This window comes from Magallana gigas, chromosome 8, assembly GCF_963853765.1.
Source record: "Magallana gigas chromosome 8, xbMagGiga1.1, whole genome shotgun sequence".
Lineage (NCBI taxonomy): Eukaryota > Metazoa > Mollusca > Bivalvia > Ostreida > Ostreidae > Magallana > Magallana gigas.
In genome coordinates, this window is record NC_088860.1 from 28171561 (window position 1) to 28197221 (window position 25661).

The window sequence follows — 25661 nt, forward strand, 5'->3', positions numbered from 1 at the left end:
GAACCTCGGGCCACACTGCTATGGACATGCACTTAACCTTGCTGTTGGTGATACTGTGAAAAGATCGAAAGTGATGCTTGATTCTTTGGATACTGTGTTTGAAATGTCCAAACTCGTTAAGTATTCACCTAGGAGGGACACTATCCTGGAACAGCTAAAGCGCGATATGGCACCAGACACGCCAGGATTCCGTGTGCTTTGCCCAACTCGGTGGACCGTGAGAGCTCTCAGCCTGAACAGTGTTTTAGAAAACTACTCCGTCCTTCAGTCCCTGTGGGAGACATGCTATGAATGCACTAAGGATTCTGAAATTCGTTCTCGAATTATCGGTGTTAAGACCCAGATGCAAAGTTTTGACTTCCTCTTTGGCGTGTCCCTTGGATACGAAATTCTACGCCACACAGACAATCTCAGCCGAACCCTGCAGAAGAAGGACCTCTCAGCTGCAGAAGGTCAACATATTACAGAGCTCTCCTTGACAACTCTCAGAGAAATGCGTAACGAAGACTCTTTTGACACATTCTGGGAATCACTAAACAACAAACTATATGATTTGGACGTCAGTAAACCAAGACTCCCTCGACGCAGGAAGATGCCAAAGCGATTTGAAACCGGGAACGCTCCTCCAGAGTTTGCAAGATCCGAGAAAGAACTATATAGACAGATGTACTATGAAGCTTTGGATCTTGTGATGAGTTGTGTGAAGGAGCGTTTTGACCAGCCAGGTTTCCGCGTGTACCGTCATCTAGAGGACGTGCCTATATGTCAGTTCAATTGTTATTTGCAATAGATCCTTTAAAGCGGTACTATTTCATACATAATTGTATCATTATTTGATGGCTAGGTAGTTTGTTAATGATAAAAATTATATATTTAATGGTCAAGATTTTGACCACCAATACAACTTTATATCAGTTGAGGATACTATAGCATTAGATATTGCTAAAAATCTTATTTGAGCATTCAGCTCAAATGAGCTAAAACACTGACAGTATCATGACAATGAAAGATGAATTTATCAAACAACAAAACAGTCAACATCTAGTGTGTATGAATTTTATTTCCTCCGTTTACACTTTCTTGTGTATGTATATATAGATAGATAGATATATTTACAATGTACATGTAAAAGGAATTCTATAAATGAGGATTGAATCAACAAATAACACTTATTTTCAATATTTCTAATACCAAAATACACATACACTTCCCCAATTACTATATACTATTCTACACTGCTGTCGTTATAAAAAAAATTGCATCTATTAACTAATATTGAGGATTATTCAACATAATTCAATTCATAATTGGAAATGACACAGTTTAACACACAATTTTTTCATTCAATCATTAGTTTCACATAGATATGTCAAATCATGGGGTGTGATGTAAGGTTCCCCATTTATTAAAAATTGCAGGTGCACATCGTCATATGATGTATAACATACATGTATGTAAAACACTATTCCATGCAGCAGTTAAAAAGTTTGTATTGGGGACAAAACTGTGTCTACAGAGAGACTGACAGGGTGATTTTAATGCACCCCTTCAACTTTGTTTGTGGGGGTATAATAAAAGTTTTTTGAGACACAAATAATCCTTTTGAAAAAAAAGTACCGTACATGATTTTTCATCAATATCAGACCCCTGCCAGTCTCTATCTGCAAGCTGGGATGGTCTGTTGAGTAAGGTTTGCGAGAATATTCCTAAATTTCAAAGATATTTTATAGAACATGTATTATTGCTTTTTATACTCCATACAGTTTGAGACAACATTATAATATTTTTGTATAGGGGTCTTTAGTAATATACATGTAGTATGTTTTATTTACAACAACATTTATAAACCCACTTTGCCTTAAGAAAATTGTGTTAGCTTCATAGTATATTAGTCTGAATTTTGAATACTACAGTAGATCAGACCCATGTTTTCTTAATTCTATATAAAATTAAAAATTAGGTCTTTGACAGTTATTAATTTATTGATCAGAATGAATGATGTTATAAAAAATGGTTTGAAATTGTTAAAAGGTTTATTTAAAGAGACAATACAGCTGAAAACACATTTGTGTTTACCTTCAGATTTACTCATTGTATTGTTAAGAAATAAGAAATAACATTGATTGTGACAGTTGAAGTACAGAGAGATCCCTTTCACCAACCTAATTAATGTAATTATGTGCTTCGAGAAATTTAAGGGTCGTACAAACAGGAAGAATCTTCTATTGTATTTGTATCATTTGGAATTTGATTGACAGTAGTTGACACATGCTGAAAACTACAAGATCTTCGCCCGACTACAGTCATCATGGAATACAAGGTAAAAGGGACTCTAAACAGAACACATCATTACATTGATAATTTATTTCAAAATAAACAAATGTCAAATAACCCTTCAAGGGGCTTCACTAAGAAAATGAATTTAGGTAAATGTAGCAACTCTTATGATAAACACACAAAATACATGCTTACAAATAATAATTCTGTTATTTTAAACACTTTGAACAATTATTACTTGGGGTAAGTAGAAAAGACATATTTTTATTAACAAACCTGCCCAGGAGAATCTTCGCGAACCCTGCATGTGTTTTGTGTATATAGTAAATATATATGCATGCATAATACATGTAGTATAGAAGGCTGAACCCAGCAACACATTGCTATGTATTCATTTATGGGTTATACGTTATTATTAATGAAATAATTAGATTTATTTCATAGAGAAATTTGAAATTTTCTAAAAGTTTATACATAAAAAAATGTATGAGTAGTACAAAAATTCCGAACCTGATCAGAAATTTTTTTACAAGTCAGTTTTTTAATAAGATGTGCCGTACTGTCTGTTTAATGCATTAATGTGTGCTTTTTTAAAAAAAAAATATTTTTTTTTTATATGAAGAGGAAAAATTAAGAACAAATACATTCAACAGAAAGAAAACAACAATAAATTTAGGCCAATGGCATACCTATACACAAATACTTTTGAAATATCAAAATCATAAAACTGTGTGCGTAATCAAATCTTGAATTACCCACATATAACTCTAACTGTGCCAGACTCTTCAAAAGCCTCTTCTGTGCCCTTCATAATTAGATGTTTTTTAAGGTAAGAAGCCTTTAGGATATTGTTTAAACCAAAAGCCTTTAGATGAAAAGGCCAGGGTTTACAGCCATCTGATTAGCTGAAATCTCTTCCACAGAATTAGCATATAGTATAGACATGTTTCAGTCTCAGACATTTGAAGAGTTTAGTAAATAACTTGTGGTTACAGATTCAAGTACATAGTCCTCATTTGTCACAAAATTCTCTTTAAAACCTCAGGCATAGACCATATATCTGAATGTACTAACAGTAAACACTGCAGCCTTGTTTCAGAGTTGATTTTCCAACAGTTAATTTGCCTCTGTGCATGGTTCTTTAAGGAATGCTTTTAAGTGGAATGAATCTGCTATGACTACAATTTCCAAAATGCTCTAAACAAATTGTAACTGAATACTTAATACGTTATTATATCACAATGCTGCATGTATACAATGATATATTTCAACATGTAAACTGGACTAGAGCAGAACTATTCTATCAATCATCAAAGTAACAAGATGCAGTGAAATTTTATGTACAGTACTATTGTTTAATCAAGAGGGTTGAGATCAGATACACTCACTTCCCCAAACTTCCTGAAGAAAATTTTCTATAATTTATTTTTCAGCAGACACAGTTTGTATTTTTTCCATAATTTCTCAAAAAATTTCCATTCTTTTTTTACCATTATAACACCAATTGGGTCACATAAGGTACTTGGCATATGCAATAACTCCCTCCTCTTGTTTGATTATAGGAAACTAAAGTATACCAGGATACCAATAGCCAAACAGAATAAATTGATAAGTGTATATTTATAAGTACCCAATCTCAACTCTCAAAAATTAAAATGAACATCATATAAACTATCCAATCAAAATCTTCACTTATAAGGGTACATTTGTTTTTAAAGAATTAGCCAATAGTAGATCACATCTATAAACTCTACAGACAGAAAGTGACTCGACTGGATCAGAAAGTGACTAATCCTTCTTCAGGCGAGTTGTTGTCATTCTGTAGATGATGCTGTCCCGACCAGGGTCAATGTTCCACATTCCATAAGATACACCAAATATAACTACAAACATCACGATCATCAACCACAGAATGATGTTAAAAATGGCTGGGTAGTTCTCATCATAGTCCTTAGAGAGGTTAATGTTAACATTAGAGTCCTGAAAACAGAGAAACTGAACTGAATTGAAACTCAACATAGATGACCTTTTAGTAGCTCTTATACTCTGTACCCCATTTTCTGATTAAATCTCCCATAAACAATTACCCTAATTTAAACTACTGTACTTACATCAACTGCCATCAGACTTCTGGTTTTCCTCACATATATTCCAAGGCCTGGGTTCACAGTCAGCACTTCCACAACTACATTGTCCTTATATAACTTCCTGAAGTCATCCGTCATCTGAAAATGAATATCATCCATTCAGCTATGTTGTACAACAGTTTAAAACTTCTAATACTAGTACAGGGCATATTTAACAAATAAAGGCACATCAAAATATGATTATGTTAAACTGCTAAACAAAAAAATTGATTTTCTATATTCCCTTATTTTTAGATTGGGTCACTTGTTAGCCGGGCTCATTGCATAAGCATGGTATGGTGCATGGTACTAGATGTTTACTGAACAACCGTTGAAATCATTCTTTACACAAAAAATATAGTTCCAACTTAAAAGAGAATATAGAATGCATAGCATGTCAGTTGGTCAGTGTAAGTTTACATCTGTTATATTTAAACATGAAATGGTAATCTTATTCTTTGTAGCATTTAAATATTTCAAGTTCCCAATGTAAAGTTGCTGAGCATTGGAATACATTGTTTACACTTAGGAAGCCTAGTAGGTCATTCTAAGATTAGATATCCGTTATCAAGACTTGAAGTAATTGAGAGTACAAATTGTTGTAGTAATTCTTTTAAGAGCATATACAGCAGTTAATTCTAGTTGGGGTATCTGTCCCAGAAGCTTCCATAATACATTTATATTCACGATATCAATATAAATATGTATTAATACACTTAAAAACTCATTTAATTCATTAAAAATGACTCAATATGTGTACCAGTATTTAGTCATTTATAATCAGCCATTTCATGAACATGTTTTCAATGCACATCAAATGAGCCCAGATTTTATAATTAGTACTTTGATTTTTTCTTTTGCAATGCAGCAGTATTTCATTGGATCTTCCATGATTTGGCAATAGCTTGTATTCATTGTAGCATCGTACAAGTTCTTATCAATTATCTGTAAACATGTACATGTATTGACTCCATAAAAAGAATTATGTTCTACATCAAAAAATTATGCAGCAACAGCAATCACTTACTATAATGTATTACAAGAAACATATGTCTGTTTATAAAAAGCCACTTTTCAATCATTATGAATATCTCAATTTTTTTCAAGATATTCCACTAATTATAAGATAAGGTGGGTAGGAAATAGCCCAAGAAAACATGTACAACATAATTTTTAATGCGCATTCTGACATGATCAGCAGAAACATACATATTAAGGAAAAACTAATACACATAATCGTTTTTAGATATTTGACTTATTAGAAAACACAGTACTGATCAGACCCAATCTAATCGAAGTAGACCCCAACTAAACCCTGGGTTTACTTTTGAGGTCTGCTCAGGGTTAACTCCAGGTTTGCTACAGCAGACCCAGATTTAACCCAGAGTAAACCCACAGTAAATGCAGAGTGGACACCGGAGTAGACAGACATGGACACCTGAAAGCAGATCATACATTATCAGACAGACAGTGTATTTGGAATATACAAGGTTAGGGGCTTACATGCCGTAAGATGGTAAGATAAAAGACAGGTCTTCTTAACACTTCAGTGCATAAAATGGACCCAATAGCAAACCCCAGGTAAACCTAAAGAAAACCCTGAGTGGACCCAAAGTAAATCCTGAGTGGATGCAAATTTTTAAAAAGCAGACCCCAAGTAAACCAAGAAAGTAAACCCAGGGTTTAGTTGGGGTCTGCCCTGGTGTAAGTTTGGGTCTGGTTGGTACTGTAAATTCTGGAGGAAGTGGGGGTGGGAGCGACCCTAGGGAACATCAGGTACAACATAATTCTTGATGTATTTTGACATCATTAGAAACTAGAGATATTGTGAGCAAGCTCACAAATGATACCCCCCCCCATACAATATAATAACTCAAGTATTTCTTTATTGGAAAGTAGTGGATGCATTGTTTTTCTTATAGTGACCTTGAACTTGCACAAATGACCAAAGCTGAAGGACAATGCAAATTTACAGGTCACAAGCAATCTTTGTGTCAAATCTTAGCATCTGATCATTTTCCATTACAAGATATGGCCTAGACATGAATAATGCATTTTTTCTTTCAATGATCTTGAACTTGTTAAAAAGACCTTGGGTCAAAATCATGACACACTCTCAGGTCTTAAACAATATTTGTGTGAAGTAAGAACTTCCAATGTTTCTCCCTAAGAAAGATATAGATTGGACACAAATTTTGCCCTTTTCCTTCCAGAGACCTTGAACTTGCTAAAATGACATTCGGTCCAAATAATGACACACCTTTAGTCATTAGCATTTTTTGTTTGAAGTGAGGACTTCTAATGTTTCTTCATAAGATATGGTTCGGACTAAAATTTTGCCCTTTTCCTTCCAGTGACTTTGACTTGCCCAAATGAGCTTGGGTCAAAATAATGACACACGTCCCTCAGGTCATAAGCAATCTTTGTGTGAAGTAAGAATTTCAAATGTTTCTCCATAAGAAAAATTTAGACCCGAATTAATTGCACTTTTCCTTCCTGTGACCTTGAACTTGCACAAATGACCTGAAGTCAGAATCATGACACACTCTCAAGTCATAAGAATTTTTTTGTGAAGTAAGAACTTCCAATGTTTCTCCAAAGGAAAGATATGGACTGGACACGATTGTACAGGAAGACAGACAGACAAGATGATTCTTCTGACCCCCCCCCCCCCCCCCCCAAATAAATCAAAATCAAAATCAAAGGCCGGAACAGCCACAAAGGCGTCGAGCTGACATTTTCTTTTATATAGAATGATATCAATAAATGACTTTCTGTACTAATAGTCATTTATATCAAATAATATTAGAATAAAAAAGTAAATGAATTATGTTTTGTGCTGCTTTAGAAACAAAAATAAGTATATTTCCTTATAAAATAGGCAGTGATGCGTTTATAATACAATAACTCATCATGGTTAGAAAAATCGAAGAAATAAAGTTCAAAAATAAATTATTTTCTTTCTGCTTTAAAAAGTCTTTGAACAATTTTCACTTGTTCATAATTTAAATACATTAACAGTGTGTCCCTAATTATAATAATAAAACACTTTTATTTATTTCAATTTCCGTTTGAAACAAGATTACCTATGGTATGGTTGTTTACAAACAAATCCACAACACGTGCTATCTAAAATGCTCGACCAAACCTACTGCATTATTGTGTTTATTTATTGCAACAAAATCACTAGATACATTTATTGCTTACATTTATTTTGGAGACCGTGCCCAATAACAAATAAATTTACATATCAAATTTATTGTTATCGGGCACGGTCTCCAATTAAAATGTAAGCGATAAACTAAAATAATCTTTAAATTAGTGAATTTTTATACTTTAATTACTGTATTAATCCGCCATTTCTTGACTTATGCAATGAGTTGTCAATAAGCAAGGAGGCAAAGTTGGTTTTTCTGTACACAATTTAGTTGAACAAATGGAATAAAAATATTGTAATATGTTAAATACTTTAAGGAACTTATTTCTTATGCGCATTTAAAAGGCAGTGCAGAACATGAATTTTGGACGATTGCCAATCCAGACGATTGCTAGAAGGCTGCCGGGCCTAATTAGCTTGATGCCATAAAAAAACTTTGTCTGAGATATAATTATGTACAGTATATATGCAATAACAAGAGATGTTTGTGAAACACTTATGCCCCCCCTCCCTTGGAAACATCCACAAAGAAAATGAATGTAAACTAGAATTTTTCTAAGTCCAAGGGCCATAACTCTGTTGATAATTGCTCTATCTAACCCAAAATCTAGATATTATCATGATAAATCTGTATACCAAATTCATATCAATATGTGCACCCTCTGCGAAGAAAATGAGCGGAAACTGCAAATAACTGGAATTTTTCTACGTCCAAGGGCCATAACTCTGTCGAAAATTGCTCGAGCGCACCCAATATCGAACTTGACCTAGATATTATCATGATAAAGCTATATACCAAATTTCATTTCAATATGTTCATCCTCTGCGAAGAAAATGAGCGGAAACTAAAAATAACTAGAATTTTTCTACGTCCAAGGGCCATAACTTTGTGGAAAATTGCTCATTCATACCCAAAATCGAACTTGACCTGGATATTATCATGATAAACCTATATACCAAATTCATATCAATATGTGCACCCTCTGCGAAGAAAATGAGCGGAAACTGCAAATAACTGGAATTTTTTCTACGTCCAAGGGCCATAACTCTGTCGAAAATTGCTCGAGCGCACCCAATATCGAACTTGACCTAGATATTATCATGATAAAGCTATATACCAAATTTCATTTCAATATGTTCATCCTCTGCGAAGAAAATGAGCGGAAACTAAAAATAACTAGAATTTTTCTACGTCCAAGGGCCATAACTTTGTGGAAAATTGCTCATTCGTACCCAAAATCGAACTTGACCTGGATATTATCATGATAAACCTATATACCAAATTTCATTTCAATATGTTCATCATTTGCGAAGAAAATGAACGGAAGCTGTCTGTCGGTCGGTCGGTCCACCAGCAAAGCAATATGCCCTCCCTTCTTCGAAGGGGGCATAATAAACAAGTGCATGGATATATAGTTATTGTTTTTAAGACATTTGACTGTAAAGACGGTGTGAATGATATTTGGGCATTTCTAAAACATACTCAAAAGCCATGTCATATGTGTTTCACTTTTTTGTTCTTGAGAAATGAAAATATAAAATACCTTTCAGTAATTCTTGAATACCTCAACAGTGTTACGCACTATGAAATCTAAACATAGATGTTCTTTAAAGTTATTTAAGTCATATTGGGGATTCCTCTATGTGTGTGGGGCTATTTATTGACAAGAGGAGAGGAAGATATCAACGATATGTTATTTTGCATGGCAAGTAGGTTTTGAGCTCAATTTGTATATTTACACACATTTTTTTCTACCGTATTATGATTTCTTGCCATTTTTTTTTTTTACAAGAATTATATAAAGACGAAAATCCCCATACAAATCACGATGTGTAATATTCAAAGATAGAATTAACGCCATCAAACTGTATGATGTATTATGTTTCAGTAATCGAAACAATTCAGGAAAAGTGTATCAAAGCAATTTTTGACAAACGAATGATAATAAAATCTAGTCTATGCCAGTACTGGTTCTATCTTTAGATTGGATATTCTGTCCTTTATTCCAAATGCTACCACTGTAATCGAAATCTGGCGTAGGAATACATACGACTACAAAAAAATATCTAAATTGTTTGTATCATTTAAAATCTTACTATATTTAAAGGGTACCTGCAGCCCAGCCGATGTGAAACTAATTTCATAGAATTTATTTACCATAATCTAATGCAAAAAATGTTTTGAAATCAATGCAAAAATAACGGAGTTACGCCGCTTCAAAATGGCTATTTTTACCTGCTTTGAAAAATCTAATCAAGAAGAAAATTATATAGAATTAGGCAAAAACGAGGCTTCAGCGGAAGTGACGTCATGAGGTCAAGCATTCATAAGCTAATACATGTGTATATAATCCGTCAATCAGTGGTTAAATAATCATGCATGAGACTATCAAAAAGTAACTAATGTTAAAAATAAATGCCTTTGTTGTTACTAAAATACTAAAATCACTAAAATAATGACAAAATTTATAATTCAGCAATTTAAACTTGTTTTTTTTTTTTAAATCTAACCTAGTTTCAAAAGTAATTATGTTGGTCTTATTATCTTATTTAATAAAGTGCAACTTTCTTTCGAGCGCTATGGTCAGCAATTAAACTTTTTTACTCCATATAGCTTAAATTGTCATACTGACAACGAATCATTATGAAATCTGAATAAACTTAACATTTTGACAAAGGATGTTAGTTAGTGTAAAATGAAATTCCATTATTGTATTTCTAAAGAATACGAGACATGCTTCATCATGCAGCCATCTTGGACTTTCGCCTTGATCCGTTTATAATCCCGTTTTTGTTTGTTAAAATATGCATACTATATTGATTGTTGTTGGTCTGAAATATAAGTGAATAATTGGTTGCAATTTTATGCCTTATACGAGGAATAGACCCCATGTTACCTTTTACAAAATATGTTTTATCAATATAATTAATAATGTCATGGAAAAATCATCCAAAAGAATGGCAATATTAACAAAATATGTTTCTTATAACAATAGTGCTTTAATTGATTGTCATTCTGCTACATATGCTGTGCATTTATATCCAAAATGTGTTACACATTTGACTAAATTCATAAAGCAAACAATTTCCCCAATTCTGCATTTTTGTTCAATAAAATACGGGTTTAAAATCAAACAACAGTATATTTAGTTATCCAGAGTAGATAAGGAAATAAAACAAAAGAAAAAAATATTCATATATTGATAAAACAATGCACGAAAACAAACTGTTTTCACATGATATTATACAGTTGTTGACTGGGGTCGAGGGCAACAGTTGATCTGTCGGACCGGCTCGCAAACTGTTGCCCAAGGCCGAAGGCCGCGGGCAACAGTTTGCGAGCCGGTCCGACAGATCAACTGTTGCCCTCGACCCCAGTCAACAACTGTTTTGTTATACCCCTTCTAATCAATAACACTATTTGGCGGAATGTGACGTCACCGGTCAACAGTCTTTTTTAACAGTCGATTTTAACAGTTCCAATCCAACAGTTCCAGTCCAACAGTCAAAATGCTGGACTTTTTTTTGTATAGAGTTATATATTAGTAACTGTTTTACAGGGGTATAACAATCTTGTTTCTCGTATAGCGGCCCCCGTGACATCACAGTACGAGGGTTATTAAAAGAGTTCGAGGACAAGTTAGATAGTGAACGGACTCTTCGCATGATAACAGCAAAACTTATCAGATTTAAGCTTGACGTATTTTCAAAGATATATGTAAAAATTTGTTTTTTTTAATGCACCATAAAAAATATACAGCTTAATTATTTTGACAAAATATGCTTTACCGAGCTAGTCAGTTTTTTAATTTTTTGTATTTTGTACACATTTTTCCTTATTAAGAAAAGTAACGTTTAAGGGCATAAAAATGAACGATATTTTTTATGATATCACAATAGCTTATGAAGGTCATTTTGTAAAAATTTCAATTAAATTGAAGAATTTCTGACCGTTTTATCGCCAATTTGGACGAAAAACACTTGAAAAATGACTAAAAAACCTTGACGTCACTGGACATCTTGGAGCACCGAGCCTTCATTTAATTTTGTGTGCAAGCAGGAAAATCTCCGATATAGACCGAAATGTTCTTAGATTCTGCTATTTTTACAGAACAAAGGTTTAACAAGAGGCCCAGGGGCCACATTGCTCACCTGAGCAAAAATTGCCTTTACTCTGATCAAATTAACATAACCCCCCCCCCCCCCCCCCCCGCACCGCCCCACCCCATTTTGTGGCCCCACTTTTCTCTAGGGAATCATGGTTTCATCAAACTTTAATTTGCACAACCTGTGCTTTCACACAATTTACTGCTTTTTGGACTGAAAACCTTCCCTGGATATTTTTAATGAAATTCTCTATATATTCTTAAGTAAAAATTCATCTCCCCATTGCGGCCCCCTCCTACCCCCAGGGAGTATGATTTAGTAAACTTGAATTTACACTACCTGAGGATGCCTCCACACAAGTTTAAGTTTTTCTGGCTAAATAATTTTAAAAAAGATTTTAAAAAATTTGATTCATATATTCCTATGTAATAACCCCCCCCCCCCACACTGTAGCCTCACCCTACCCCCTGGGACCATGATTTTAACAAACTTAAATCTATATTATCTGAGGATGCTACCACTCAAATTTGAGCTTTCCCAGCCTAATAGTTTTTGATAAGAAGATTTTTAAAGATTTTCTCTATATATTCCTATGTAAAAATCCATTCCCCATTGTAACCCCACCCTACCCCCGGGGACCATGATTTGAACAAACTTGAATCTACACTACCTGACAATGCTTCCACTCAAATTTGGGCTTTCCTGTACTTTTTGAGAAGAAGATTTTTGAAAAATACCACCAATTTTAAATTATCTCCCCTTTAAAAAAGGTGTGGCCCTTCATTTAAACAAACTTGAATCACCTTCACCCAGTGATTCTTTGTGCCAAGTTTGGTTGAAATCTGCCCAGTGGTTCTGGAGAAGAAGATGAAAATGTGAAAAGTTTACAACGACGACGCAGCCTGGACGCCAACAACGACAGACAACGGACAAATTTTGATTTGAAAAGCTCACTTGAGCTTTCAGCTCAGATGAGCTAAAAATGGGAGAACTGATATTTTGACCTCTTGCAGCACCCCAACCCCCATACAGCCCGGATCTTGCACTTATGGATTTCGCTTTTTTTCCTTATCTAAAGTCGAAACTGCGTGGACAGAGACTTTTGGACCTAAATGATCTACGATATGCCACAAAAGACATTATACAAAACTTAACAAATAATGGTATGAACAAGCATTTCATAAATGGGTCAAATAACTTCAAATGAGTGTGGAACTGATAGGCTTTTACTTTGGAAAATAGTAACATAATTGACTTTTAGTTGTTTGATGTCAACTGACGTCGCGGATATATGAAATGGTGCTCCGTAAATCTAATTCATGCAAAGCAAAAATCGCTGTATCTTTTAAAAAAAATTAAATTCCTATGATTTTTTGCATACTTATTTTCAATTGGTTGTCATTTAATTAAACATACGCCATCCTACAAAGTACACAGTAATTTTGCTGTAAATCACTTTGTCCTAAAAATTCCAAACAACCCTCATACATCTCGCGCCAAATCGTCTTGATTAAAAAATCGTTCAGGTGTGAAATCGGGTTTTCCCCAAATATCTCGAAAACTACTTATTGCAGTAAAATTTTCACAATAATGTTTTTACACATAGATCTCCATAATATCAAAAATTGACCGGCACTGCGGGTACCCTTTAAAATATTTATAAATAAATTTCCTTCAGAAACAGTGCTCCTGAAAACATCACATCAAAGGACTACATTTGTATATATGGTTTGAGCCTAAAATGGCCCCCTAAAATGAACATTGTCATTTTACTGTAATTCTTTGTTTTATTAAATTTTGTACAAATATACATTTGATGTTTTCTCATAATTTTCATTTTGATTTTAGTGTCCACAATTTAAAAATATGACATCATAATGTTATGATAATCATAGCGCGCGACAGGATGTGTAGTGTCTTCTGAAAAGTTAGAGAGACGCCAGGGATCAGTGAGGAAAAACATTGAGGAATCCTAAGTAACTCGGCAATGCTGTGCGGGATCTACATACAGTACAGCTCACGAGTATCCCGACAAAAACACCGACCACCGTGTTTGAAAGTCCACGCTGAGCGTGGAAGTGTCGGTACCTTTGATCTATTGTTCTCTGTTACGGCCACAGAACGAGAAAAAACACGGTGCGACACGGTGCAACGCGATGCAACACGGACAATAACACGGTGTAACACGCCGTATTTACCTGTGAAAAAAGGAGGTTTTAGGAATAAAACTTATAAAGAACAAAATATTTATTGATGTACGTAAGAGAATCAAAGAAAAAGACAAAGAAATAGAAATAAATACAATTTTTATGCACGCAATTTTCAGACGTATGCGATTGACACGGTTGATTTTTGTTAATATCAAAAATCGATATCGCCCACATAAAGGTTTGATCAATTAAAACACTAACACTTTCTTTTCCTTTTTAAAATTCAAATAAACGGTTCCATAAGTTTTTGTTTCAGTCCGTTTTTAAACGTAGTAGTAATCGTAGTTACTGTAGTTTGGCAGTTTCAGTAGTGCATATAACCATAACTGTGATCTTTTCTCACTTATACTCTATTCAACGATAACAAATCGAACGGGTTGTTGAAAACAAATGTACTTTCTCTAAATTGTATAATTATACAGCTTTATATCTAATATATTTTCAAATTTTCTTTCTTTTATACATATGTGTGATGTACTTGTCCATGTAGTACCGCACGGTACATATTCATAGCGCTAAGAATCCGTGGATCGGTAATTTTTTATTTCATCTTTATAGCAACTTGAGTTTAGAAATTATTTGTGTTCCAAGAAACTACTCAGTATTGCAATAATTACTGTTTGATTGTTTATTGATCGTCATATAAGAGAGAGAGAGAGAGAGAGAGCTAGAGAGAGAGAGAGAGAGTACCAGTATGAGTTTAATTTAAGTACATTTTACTTGTAATTCAGTGTAATAAGTTAGATTTATAGTTTCCATTATATTGAACCCTTTTCCCTAAAATTGCGATAGAATATATGCAGTCAGGGTCCACGTGCTATCCCTGTCAATCAAATCAGCCCGCGAGATACACCACGTGCTCCTTCCATGATATGGAAAAAAATGTCGTTCTATTGTTTTTTTAAGTCCGCAAAATAGAAAAATGTTTAACAATGAAGTATTCAGTGTTTGAAATGTTTAGTTTCTTCATTCTTATACTGCATGCATGCGCGGATCCAGAAAATTTTTCCAGGGGGGGTCCGAAGGATAATTGTGTTTGCCAGGGGGGGTCCGAGGCATATTTTCGCGATAATTTTACTATGTAAATTTAATAAATTTTCATTTTCCAGGGGGGGTCGGGACCCCCCCGACCCCCCCTCTAGATCCGCGCATGGCATGCATGAGGGTTGGAATATTACGATGTAAAATCTCTCTCTCTCTCTCTCTCTCTCTCTCTCTGTGCAATCATTTTAGAATTATAAGAGTTCTATTTGTATCAATTTAATTCATTTATTTTAGATCCATGGTTTTAATAACGATTTCAACACAATGACTAAAAGTTTGTAAAGTTCACGATGTAATAAGATTTTTCGTTAAAATTTCGACGCTATTTCACATCAATAAAGTTGTGTTTATTCTAAATGCTTGCAAAAAGTTACCGGTATTATCTCATTCATCTTTTTAATCAATCAGGGTTTTTTGTACATATATGTATGTGTACCCGGTAAATAATTTCTTATCGCAAGTTAATACTTTGTGAAATTCCCGTATTTATAGAGTTGCTGAATTGTTCCCCGGATCCACGCGCCGATAGTCCTACGTGTAGTTGTTTGTGTACATATCTACAGACAATTTTTTTGTTTGTTAGAGATTAGGAAAAATCATTGAACTAACAAAGAAGAAGTAAGATATATTCAGACCACGACGGGTTGTGATGAGTTACCAAACAGGTGTTCGCGGAAAGGTGTGAATAACGGCACCTCGAGTACACCTGTTCAGACGTCCAAATATACACACAGTTAGTTGTAAATTCCAATGACACCTAACAAGACAGACAATAACAACTGTTGTGTATAGAACCCAAGATGAAAGACAGTGCTGTGTATCTGATCAGCTTCCGTACATCGCACGAGTGTTTTTTTCATGTGAAATCACGAGGCCATTACGAGCTATACGGAAATAAAGTTGAAAATTATTTTATGAAATGCGGGTATATTTTTAATACATGTACAATGTTTGAAAATAATTTAACAAGAGTTTGTACATGTATTTATCTATAATCTATAATATAAAAGTGATTTTTTGTTGATTTATTGCTACATAAATAGCTGAAGTCCAAATTATTCCAGTCACCGGTAATATGGGGTTGTTTTTTACTACAGCACATCAACAGCACATGTTTTTAGAAAAACATGATCTGAAATGTTTTCATTTCTCATTTTTAATAGGTTTAAAGTAAGGCTGTAAATTTATCAATAAATCAGAAATTGTTTACAGATAACAGAAATAAGACGTTTAAGCTCCCGACATTTTAATAGGATCGTCAGTTACAACATCACGTGTGTTAAGAAAAAAAAAACAAGATGAATTAAATTGATTTGAATTTTGATTATATATTAATTGATTATTAAATATCTTTGGTGAATTTATTTCAATTTATTTGAGAACAAATGAATTAAAAGGTACCCATTTACGTCAAGTTTTCAGATCACAAAAAATTAACTTCACGTTGACAGCCTCGATAATTTTCTGGGTCCGTGCAACTTAAGTCGACATTCTTTTCTTTTCTAAATATGAAAAGGATATATATGTTTCAACCCTTGTTTAGCCATAATTTCTTTATTTCTAAACATACGCTATTTCTATCAACGTCTCAGGTAACGATATCCACTGAGTAACACAGTGGCCACGGAGTTACACGGGCGGCCACGGTGCGACACGGTGCTTTTTCTTGAATTTTCCAATACACATACACTGTGTCACACCGTGTGCACGGTGCGACACAGACCGTTTTCCACCGTGTTTTTTACACGGTGGGTGTCGGGATACTCGTGAGCTGTACTGTATAACTGTGACTGTTGGACCGTCTTTTACTTTCTGTGAACTGTGATCCGCCTGTTAACTGTGATCTTCCTGTGAACTGTGATTTGTCGTGTGAGCGTACCAACCCGTAAAACTGCACCATCCTGTCGCCATTCAATCAGCTGAGTATCTGTGAAACTTTGTTAAGATTACTGTAAATTCCTTATATTACGCGAGTACTTAATTCCGCGACCCCGCTAGTTTGTGTCAAATCGCTAAAATTTAAAATTGCGAACGTGGAACTTTTCTCCTTATTTCTCATAGTTTTCAACTCTCAGAAAATCATGGCGAGATTTTAAAATCCGCGAAGGATGCTCCTCGCGATATTACGTTGATATTAGTTCCTCGAATTTAATTAGGAATTTACAGTAATTGATTCTGTATTTGTTTATCGTTTGTGTGTTTTGATATATACAGTCGCACCTGCTGTTACGGCCACCTTTAATCAGCGGCCACTCGCCATGAGCGGCCAGTTTTAATTCCGCCCGTTTAGTTTTACACTTTATTTTAACTGATTTAAGCGGCCACCTGTCTAACGCAGCCAGCGGCCACTGTTTTTAGGTCCCGTGGCTTCAACATGCCTGTTTTCAACGGCCATTTTGTCTGTTTTGTCACATGACTTTTGAATCTGACATGTGACCCCGTATCGAAAGAAGCCAAAATTCGAAAGCTGATAATGAGTTAATGACAAATAATTGAGTGTGTTATTTGAAGTCTGCTGAGATTTAATGTGATAATTGATTATCATAACACCTGTTTTGTGTTGTTTATATATCGACACGTACTTATATACTTCATTACAAAGCCATTGTATATGGCCAGTCTTGCGCGGAACAGCTTAATATGTACTTTTTTTCCTAGAAAATTTCTTTGAGATAAAAAACATAGGTAATCACAGATTACAAAGCTCACCGAGACGAGACATCACCCTTATGAGACTTCACCTTTATGAGACCACCTTTATCATATCAAATGAAAATCATACTTTATGATCTTGGATATTCATGGATTCTGTTTTGACATAATATCGTATATCATCTGTTAAAAAATTGTATGATAATCATATGTTCATATGTTAATCAATACAATAATATAAAATTAAATATTGCATACTATCATATTTACAACATATATCATATAATACAATAAAATATCATAATAAACAATGATGAGATATGATATTGTAACGTATGATATGACATTGTATTGTGTTAATATACGTTATTGTGTTTGATCACATAATACAATATCATAATATATAAAACAATATAGTATTATATTACAATATCATATTACATAATACATCATAAAATTGAAACATATGATATTATATTGTATAATATAGTATGATATTGAATGATACTGAATCATTTTTGAAACATAATATAATATTGTATCATATGATACAATATAATTTGATACAAAACTGTATCATATCAAATGATACAATATTATGTGATAAAGTAAAATATATAATACGACATTATATAATACATATTGTATCATAAGATACAATAATATATTTAACAATATCATACAATACAATTTCATGTGATGTGATAATATATCATATTATAAACCAATGTCATATTATACAATATCGTATGATACGATATTATATAATATAACAGTATCATATTATACAATTTCATGTGATATAATTCTATATTATAGAAACTAATATCATATAATACAATATCGTATGAAACAATATTATAGAATATACATATATCATAGGATACAATATTATATTTTGCAATATTTTATGTAATAGTATCATGTGATAAAATAATAAATTAATTATACAATATAATATTATACAATATTGTATCATAATATACAATACTATACATAACGATATCATGTTACAATATCATAACATAAAATATATAAAAAATTGATACAATATTATATCGTATCATATAACTTTTTATAATATTACATATGATATTGTATTGTATCATTTTAAACAATATTGTTTCATACTATACAATACTATATCATAGGAATCATGTTATATCACATATTAACAAACACATCTATCTATCGAGCAGGTTTGAGCAGGGAAGGAGATTTCTTTGGCATCCTTGATAATGGAGATCAGGCTCTGCATCTGAAGCAACCTCTGCATTTCATTTATAATATAGTTAAATCAACTATGCAAGCTATCATCTATAAAACATGTGACCTGTTCCAAAAAAACTAAACCTCATCCAGCATCTGAAACCTATGGCTCAGATTCAGCATTCAAGCCATTCAGGTGCATCAGTATACATAAGACGCATCTCCATGCAAGTTTGGTGAAGTTCAGACCAGTAAAAACTGAGATATCATCATCAGAGGGCACTAGCAATTAAAACCTTAACCTGCTCCAGCATCCGCAACCTATGGCTCAGATTCAACATCCATGCCTGTCAGGTGCATCTGTATCATAAGACACACCATCCATTCAAGTTTGGTGAAGTTAGGAATTGTAATAACTAAGATATATTTTTTAGCATCCTTGATAATGGAGATCAAGCTTTGCATCTGAAGCTTCCTCTGTGATTCATTCATATTACAGTTTAATCAACTATGCAAGTTTTAAATAGTACTATTAAACATGTGACCTGTTCCAAAAAACTTAACCATATCCAGCATCTGAAACCTATGACTCAGACTCAGCATTCAAGCCCGTCAGGTGCATCAGTATCATAAGACGCACCATCCATGGAAGTCTGGTGTAGTTAGGACAAGTAATAACTAAGATATAATCATCAGAGGGCACCTGTTTCAAAAACTTTAACCAGCTCTAAAAACCTTAACCTCCTCCAGCATCCGAAACCTATGGCTCAGATTCAGCATTCAAGCCTGTCTGGTGTATCAGTATCATAAGACGCACCATCCATGGAAGTCTGGTGAAGTTAGGACAAGTAGTAACTAAGATATAATCATCAGAGGGCACCTGCAACAAAAACTTTAACCAGCTCTAAAAACCTTAACCTCCTTCAGCATCTGTAACCTATAGCTCAGATTCAGCACCCAAGCCTGTCTGGTGCATCAGTATCATAAGACACACCATCAATGCAAGTTTGGTGAAGTACGGACCTGCAGTAACTTAGATATTATAATCAAAGGGCACCTGCAACAAAAACTTTAACCTGGTCCAACAACCTTAACCTCCTCCAGCATCTGAAATTTAGGACTCAGATTCAGCATCCAAGTCTTTCAAGTCCATAAGTAGGTCCAGATGCATCATCCATGCAAGTTTGGTGAAGATAGGACAAGTAATAGCTTAGATACAGGACCTGCCACAAAAACTTTAACCAGGTCCGGACGCCGACGCCGACGCCGAGGGTATAGCATAAGCTCCCCCTGACTTCGTCTCGGTGAGCTAAAAAACGGGTTCTTAATATATATAAGAATGTAATTTTGATACTTTTTTTAAAAGGTAAAACATCGGCTATCGTAGTTCAGTAAGTAGCCTTTGTACGGAAACGCTACTTCTGTTTGTTTACCGCATTTAATCCCTTGAAAATTATCATTTGGGCGTATTTAGCAGAAAATGTTTTGTTCTTAATCCCTTGATAGATAAATGGAATTAAAACGGCCATTTAAAATTAATATAAACTCTTTATTTAGCAATCCGAGCTGTGCATTCACCATCTCTGTGTACGCCGCCATTACAGATGCTATTAATAAATCAGCCAAAATGAAAATACTCGATGTTTTTTCCCCATTAATTTGAAACCTGGAATAAGAGGCCACCTGTCTTTAGCGGCCAATTTGGCATTGTCCCACAGGTGGCCGCTTAAAACAGGTGCGACTGTATGTAATATATTAAATGTGTAAGCGTTAATTGTTTTGACTGGTGTCTTTTGTATGTGTCGCTATATTTAGAATTGGGGAAAGTTTTTGGGCTAATTTTAGATTTCTAGTTCGGCTCACGTTACAATAAAGTTAACCTTTTCCCGCCTCTTTCTCATTTTTAGCATAAAACGTCTTGATTTGAAACAGTTTTTCTTTAAGGAAACATTGAGCGACTGCTTGAACAAACAAAATATTTTCACCAAAGATGTATCTCTCCAATACTTATAAGTGACAAAAAGTTCGTTCCTGTTCAAAGAGTTGCTCTATATTTCCCATTCGAAAAAAGATAAGAAAAATGACCATTTTTGACTGATTTTGATTGAATTATAAAAATAGCATCACTTCTGACGTCATATACTGCCAGTGAGTGCATATAAATCAAATAAATAGATGAAAAACATATTTTAGGTCAATTCTTTTATAAAATAACACAACAAATTAATGTACCTGAATCATATTAAAAATAGCAAATTATGGGGGCCAAATTTGACTAATATCATATATATATATATATAGTTCTTTATCAATTATTTTCAAGTACATGTACTACTTTTTGTCAGTGGTGATGATTTGTACTTAGGTCCAAACACCGTTTTACTTCCGGTTTGCCAGTGTAACTGCATAGGAGAGTTGATTAAAATAAACTCCCAATAAAATGTCAATTTACAATTAATACAGAGGTTGAGATTTTTGTGTACTTTGTGAATCCCCTAAAACAATGTGTATTTTGTCATCATTTTTCATGTTTGTATCTTTTCTACACATTTGAAGAATCATGTAGTGTGGCATTACATGTAATTACAAACTTGTAGAATTTCTCTGCAAACAACTCTATGCATGGATAATAATAAAGTTGATAATTCACAAAAAGGAACATTGTCAAATAACTTTTTCTTGTTAAGTGTTGACAGAACAATTTAGTGCTCCTCAGAATTTTCTATTAAAGAAAGCTCAAATTATGGAATTAATTCAACACATATAAACCGGTAGAAGAAAAAGAATTAAGTTTAAGAAATGTTTACTTGTAAGTTGTAAGCTAGCTTGGTTAACAAGAGGCCAATAGGCCTTAACGGTCACCTGAGTACCATAGCCCATACACAAACTTGTCGAGGAGTCTAATATATGCATTTAATTAAGATTCTGGAGTAAAAAAATAATAATTTTGTAACATCGACCACCTGAAATCTTTTAAAAAAAAACTTATGAAAACTATAATTTTAGCGAAAAACTTATAAAGATCATAATAGAGTGCATGACCTGATATTGAAAAGGTACAAGGCTCTGATAGAAACAAGGTGGCTATTACACGTGTTTTATTTAAACAGGGGCAGACAGAAACTCTCCATGTAGGCATTTAATAAAAAAAACAAAGAAGAAAATAGCTTTAAAAATATTGTGAATTTTAATTGTTATTTACTTCTGTTCCAACTTTCAAATATTCAACTTACAAAATTTCACATCAGCATCTGGTATTTAAACCAAAATCAATTTACATGTACATTGTATTTATATTATTTCCAGTTTGTACACTTTAAAACAACATTATTTTAAAACCACTATTTTTCAATTATGCTATAAGACACGCCCATTTCGTATCACTCATGTTTTATGAAGTTATTGGGTTTTAGGGTTCAAAATTGATTTGTAATGTTATCACAGTTGAAAATGTAAATATTTGAATTTGTTTTGGTGTTGTGATTTTTTTCATATACTACTATGTGTGGATTAATACTATATATTTTTGGTGTATATATGACTCTTTTAAGAAGTGTTGAAGGCTTGTAATCAGTTGCAATAAACAGATTGAGACTGTGCATGGCATTTGGCTTTGCTTTTTTCACTTTTTGATTCCATTAATTATGTTTGCATTTTAGGATCTAAGGATCCAGACTTAAAATTGACTTCAGTCTGCATTATAATTTTTCTAACCTATCACTATATATTTGAAAGATATAATGACACAAAAATGTCATTACGAATTAATTTTACAATATTCTGCCCTGTTTCCTAAACTTAAATGTTTTCCATATAAATTCAATAATTCAACCCCCACTTCTTCCCAGTTTCATTCTGACAGACCCCCATTGTTGAAAGCAATGTACTTGCATAAAATTTGGTATGATAGCTTTCTTCTATTCATAATATTTCCACAAATTATAGCCTTTCAGTTTTTAATAACAATTATTTATGTGTTGTTTTCTAGTTATTTCTATTATAAACTTTAACCCTGTTTGACCCAGTGGTTCTGCAGAAGATGAAAATGGGAAAAGTTTATGATGGCAACAAAAATGATGACAGACAAGGGACAATTTTGATCAGGAAAGCTTACTTGAGCCTTTGCCTCCGGTAAGTTTAAAATTTCAGTTAATTTTTACTTCTAACCTACCTTTGTGATGAAGTCTGATATCAACCTTTGAGCATCATCAGCCTGCGGCGATTTTCCACCATGCTTTTTAACAATATCATTCAGACCAGTGATGGTGAAGGAGAAAAGATCAGGAGATTTGCTCTTAAGCATGTCTGGAGAATTGCTGACCTACAAAATTTATTTGTAACATGTACTTGTGCATTCCTCATTTCCCAAGTTTTCAAAAAATCATGCATTTTTATTGATTTAGGTCATACCATTAAGTTGAAAGTAATTATGAAAGAATTCTCAAATTGTTTCAAATGTGAATTAAACAATGCAAGTTGAAAATGAAAATTCAATTGAAAGCATTGCACAAGTATCTTTTCAATAGTATACTGATAAATGATATATTTCCCAATGATATCTCCCACTAAGAAAATATAATCCCAGTATTTATCTATTGGGATGGAATGGGTGCACCATTTTTCCTCCAGTGACCATGAACTTGCACAAATTTCCAAAGCTCAAGGTCAGGACATATTTTCAGGTTACAGGCAATCTTTGGGTCAAGTTTTTTTTAACATTTTTGATTGCAACATATGATCTAGACAGGAATTATGCATTTTTTGATAATGACCTTGAACTTCCACAAAAGACCTTGGAACAAGATTATGACACACCCTCAGGTCATAAGCAATTTTTATGTGGAGTAAGAACTTCCAATGTTTCTCCATACGATATAGACTGGACAAAAATAATTCACTTTCACTTCCATGATATTGAACTTGCCCAAATGACCTTTGTTCAAGATCATGACACACCCTAAGGTCATTAGCACTCTGTGTGAAGTAGGGACTTCCAATGTTCCTTAATAATCGATATGGACCAAACATGAACTAGAGGTACTGTAAGGAACCTCACAAATGATATCCCCAAGAAAGAAAAAATAATTATTCCAGTATTTTCCTATTAGTCCAGGAGCAGAATGGGTGCACTATTTTTCTTCCAGTGACCGTGAACTTGCACAAATGACCAAAGCTCAAGGTCAGGACATATCTTCAGGTCACAGGCAATCTTTGTGTCAAGTTTTCCCTTCTATTCATTTTCCATCACAAAATATGGTTTTGGCAAGGAATTAAGCAATAATATTTTTATTATTTGACAATGATTTTGAACTTGCATAAATGATCATGGGTTAATATCATGACACATCTTCAGGTGAGTCAGGTCATATGCAATCTTTATGTGATGTAGGAATTTCAATGTTTAAAAAAAAAAAAGAAGGTAAAGAGCAGACACATATTATCAAATTTATCTTCTACTAACCCTGAACCTGCGCAAATGACCTCAGGTCAAAATCACGAAACACCCTCAGATCACACGCACTCTTTGTGTGAAATAAGAACTTCCAATTTTTGTTTGTAAGAAAGATACAGACCAGACAGCAATAAGGCACTTTTTCTTCCAGTTACCTTGACCTTTCCCAAATGACCCTAAGTCAAAATCATTTAACATCCTCAGGTCATAAACAATCAATGCGTGAAATAGAAATTTCCACTGTGCCTGCATAAGAAAGGTATAAAGAAGACACAAATTGCGTACCACACTTTTCCTTCCAGTGACCTTCAAGTTGCACAAGCTCATGACACACCCTCAGGTCATAAGCACTCTTTGTGTAAAGCAGGAACTTTCAATTTTCTTCCATAAGAAAAATATGGACCCCAGTATTAACCGGGGTCGCGGTTTTAACAATTTAGAATCTAAACTATTTGAGTACGTTTGCATAGTAAACTCATAAAGGATCATGTACCAAAAATATTGCCTGTGGCCCAATAAATTATATCAAATCAAAAAATGTTTTGATAGTTTTCAAACAAGAGTATATAACTAGACTCTTGTTGCTATAGCAACAAACAAGAGGCCCATGGGCCACATCGCTCACCTGAGGAAAAATAGGTATGATAAAATCAGCTTAAAGGGTGGAGTCATAATACAAACTATCTGGACAATGTACAATAATACATGTAGATCCTGTATAAATAAAATCCATTTTCCCCTGGATATTCTTATGTTTATAATCATTAGTCCCTTTTCTAACAGGATGATTTTATAGTCATATCATATGTTGAGTATTGCAGTTCTCAAAAAGATCCTTAACAATAGTTTATATATGGGATATAAACGTACATCAAACTCTGAACCTTCTCGTGAGGCCAAAGAATTGTCCTGGGGCCAAAGTCTTAACAATTATAAAGAATCATCTGGCTGATTAGTTTCTGAGAAGAAGATTTTTAAAGATTTACTTTATATATTCATATGTTAAACTTCGACCCCCCATTGGGGCCCCACCCTACCCCGGGGGTCATGATTTTCACAACTTTGAATCTACACTACCTGAGGATGCTTCCACACAAGTGTCAGCTTTCCTGGCCGATTAGTTTCTGAGAAGAAGATTTTTAAAGATTTACTCTATATATTCCTATGTAAAACTTCGACCCACCATTGTGGCCCCCTCTACCCCCGGGGGTCATGATTTTCACAAATTTGAATCTAAATTACCTTATGATGCTTTCTCTATATATTCATTTGTTAAACTTCGACCCCCCCCCCCCCCCATTGTGGCCCCACCCTCAGGAGAGCTAAAAAGATTAAGTTTACAATACAATAAGTTGTTAAAGTTGGTTTCTGGAAGAACAGACTTTGAAAATTTTCTTAATAAATATTGACAAATTTTTTACTTTTTT

The 25661-nt window shown here is 33.8% G+C and overlaps 1 protein-coding gene across 3 annotated transcripts in view; it reads right to left on the bottom strand.

Moving 5' to 3' along the window:
• Positions 1–1040: 1040 nt before the first annotated feature.
• LOC105338447 (renin receptor) overlaps positions 1041–25661 on the bottom strand; it is a 58558-nt gene continuing 33937 nt past the window's right edge. For 2 of the 3 annotated variants that reach the window (XM_034473121.2, XM_034473120.2), the window contains 3 exons: positions 22954–23103; positions 4389–4502; positions 1041–4257 (listed from right to left, as the gene is read on the bottom strand). In XM_034473121.2, coding sequence (XP_034329012.2) covers positions 4066–4257; positions 4389–4502; positions 22954–23103 — 456 coding nt within the window. In that variant the 3' untranslated portion in view covers positions 1041–4065. The remainder of the gene's footprint in view (positions 4258–4388; positions 4503–22953; positions 23104–25661) is intronic. The other variant, XM_034473122.2, reaches the window with a different exon arrangement.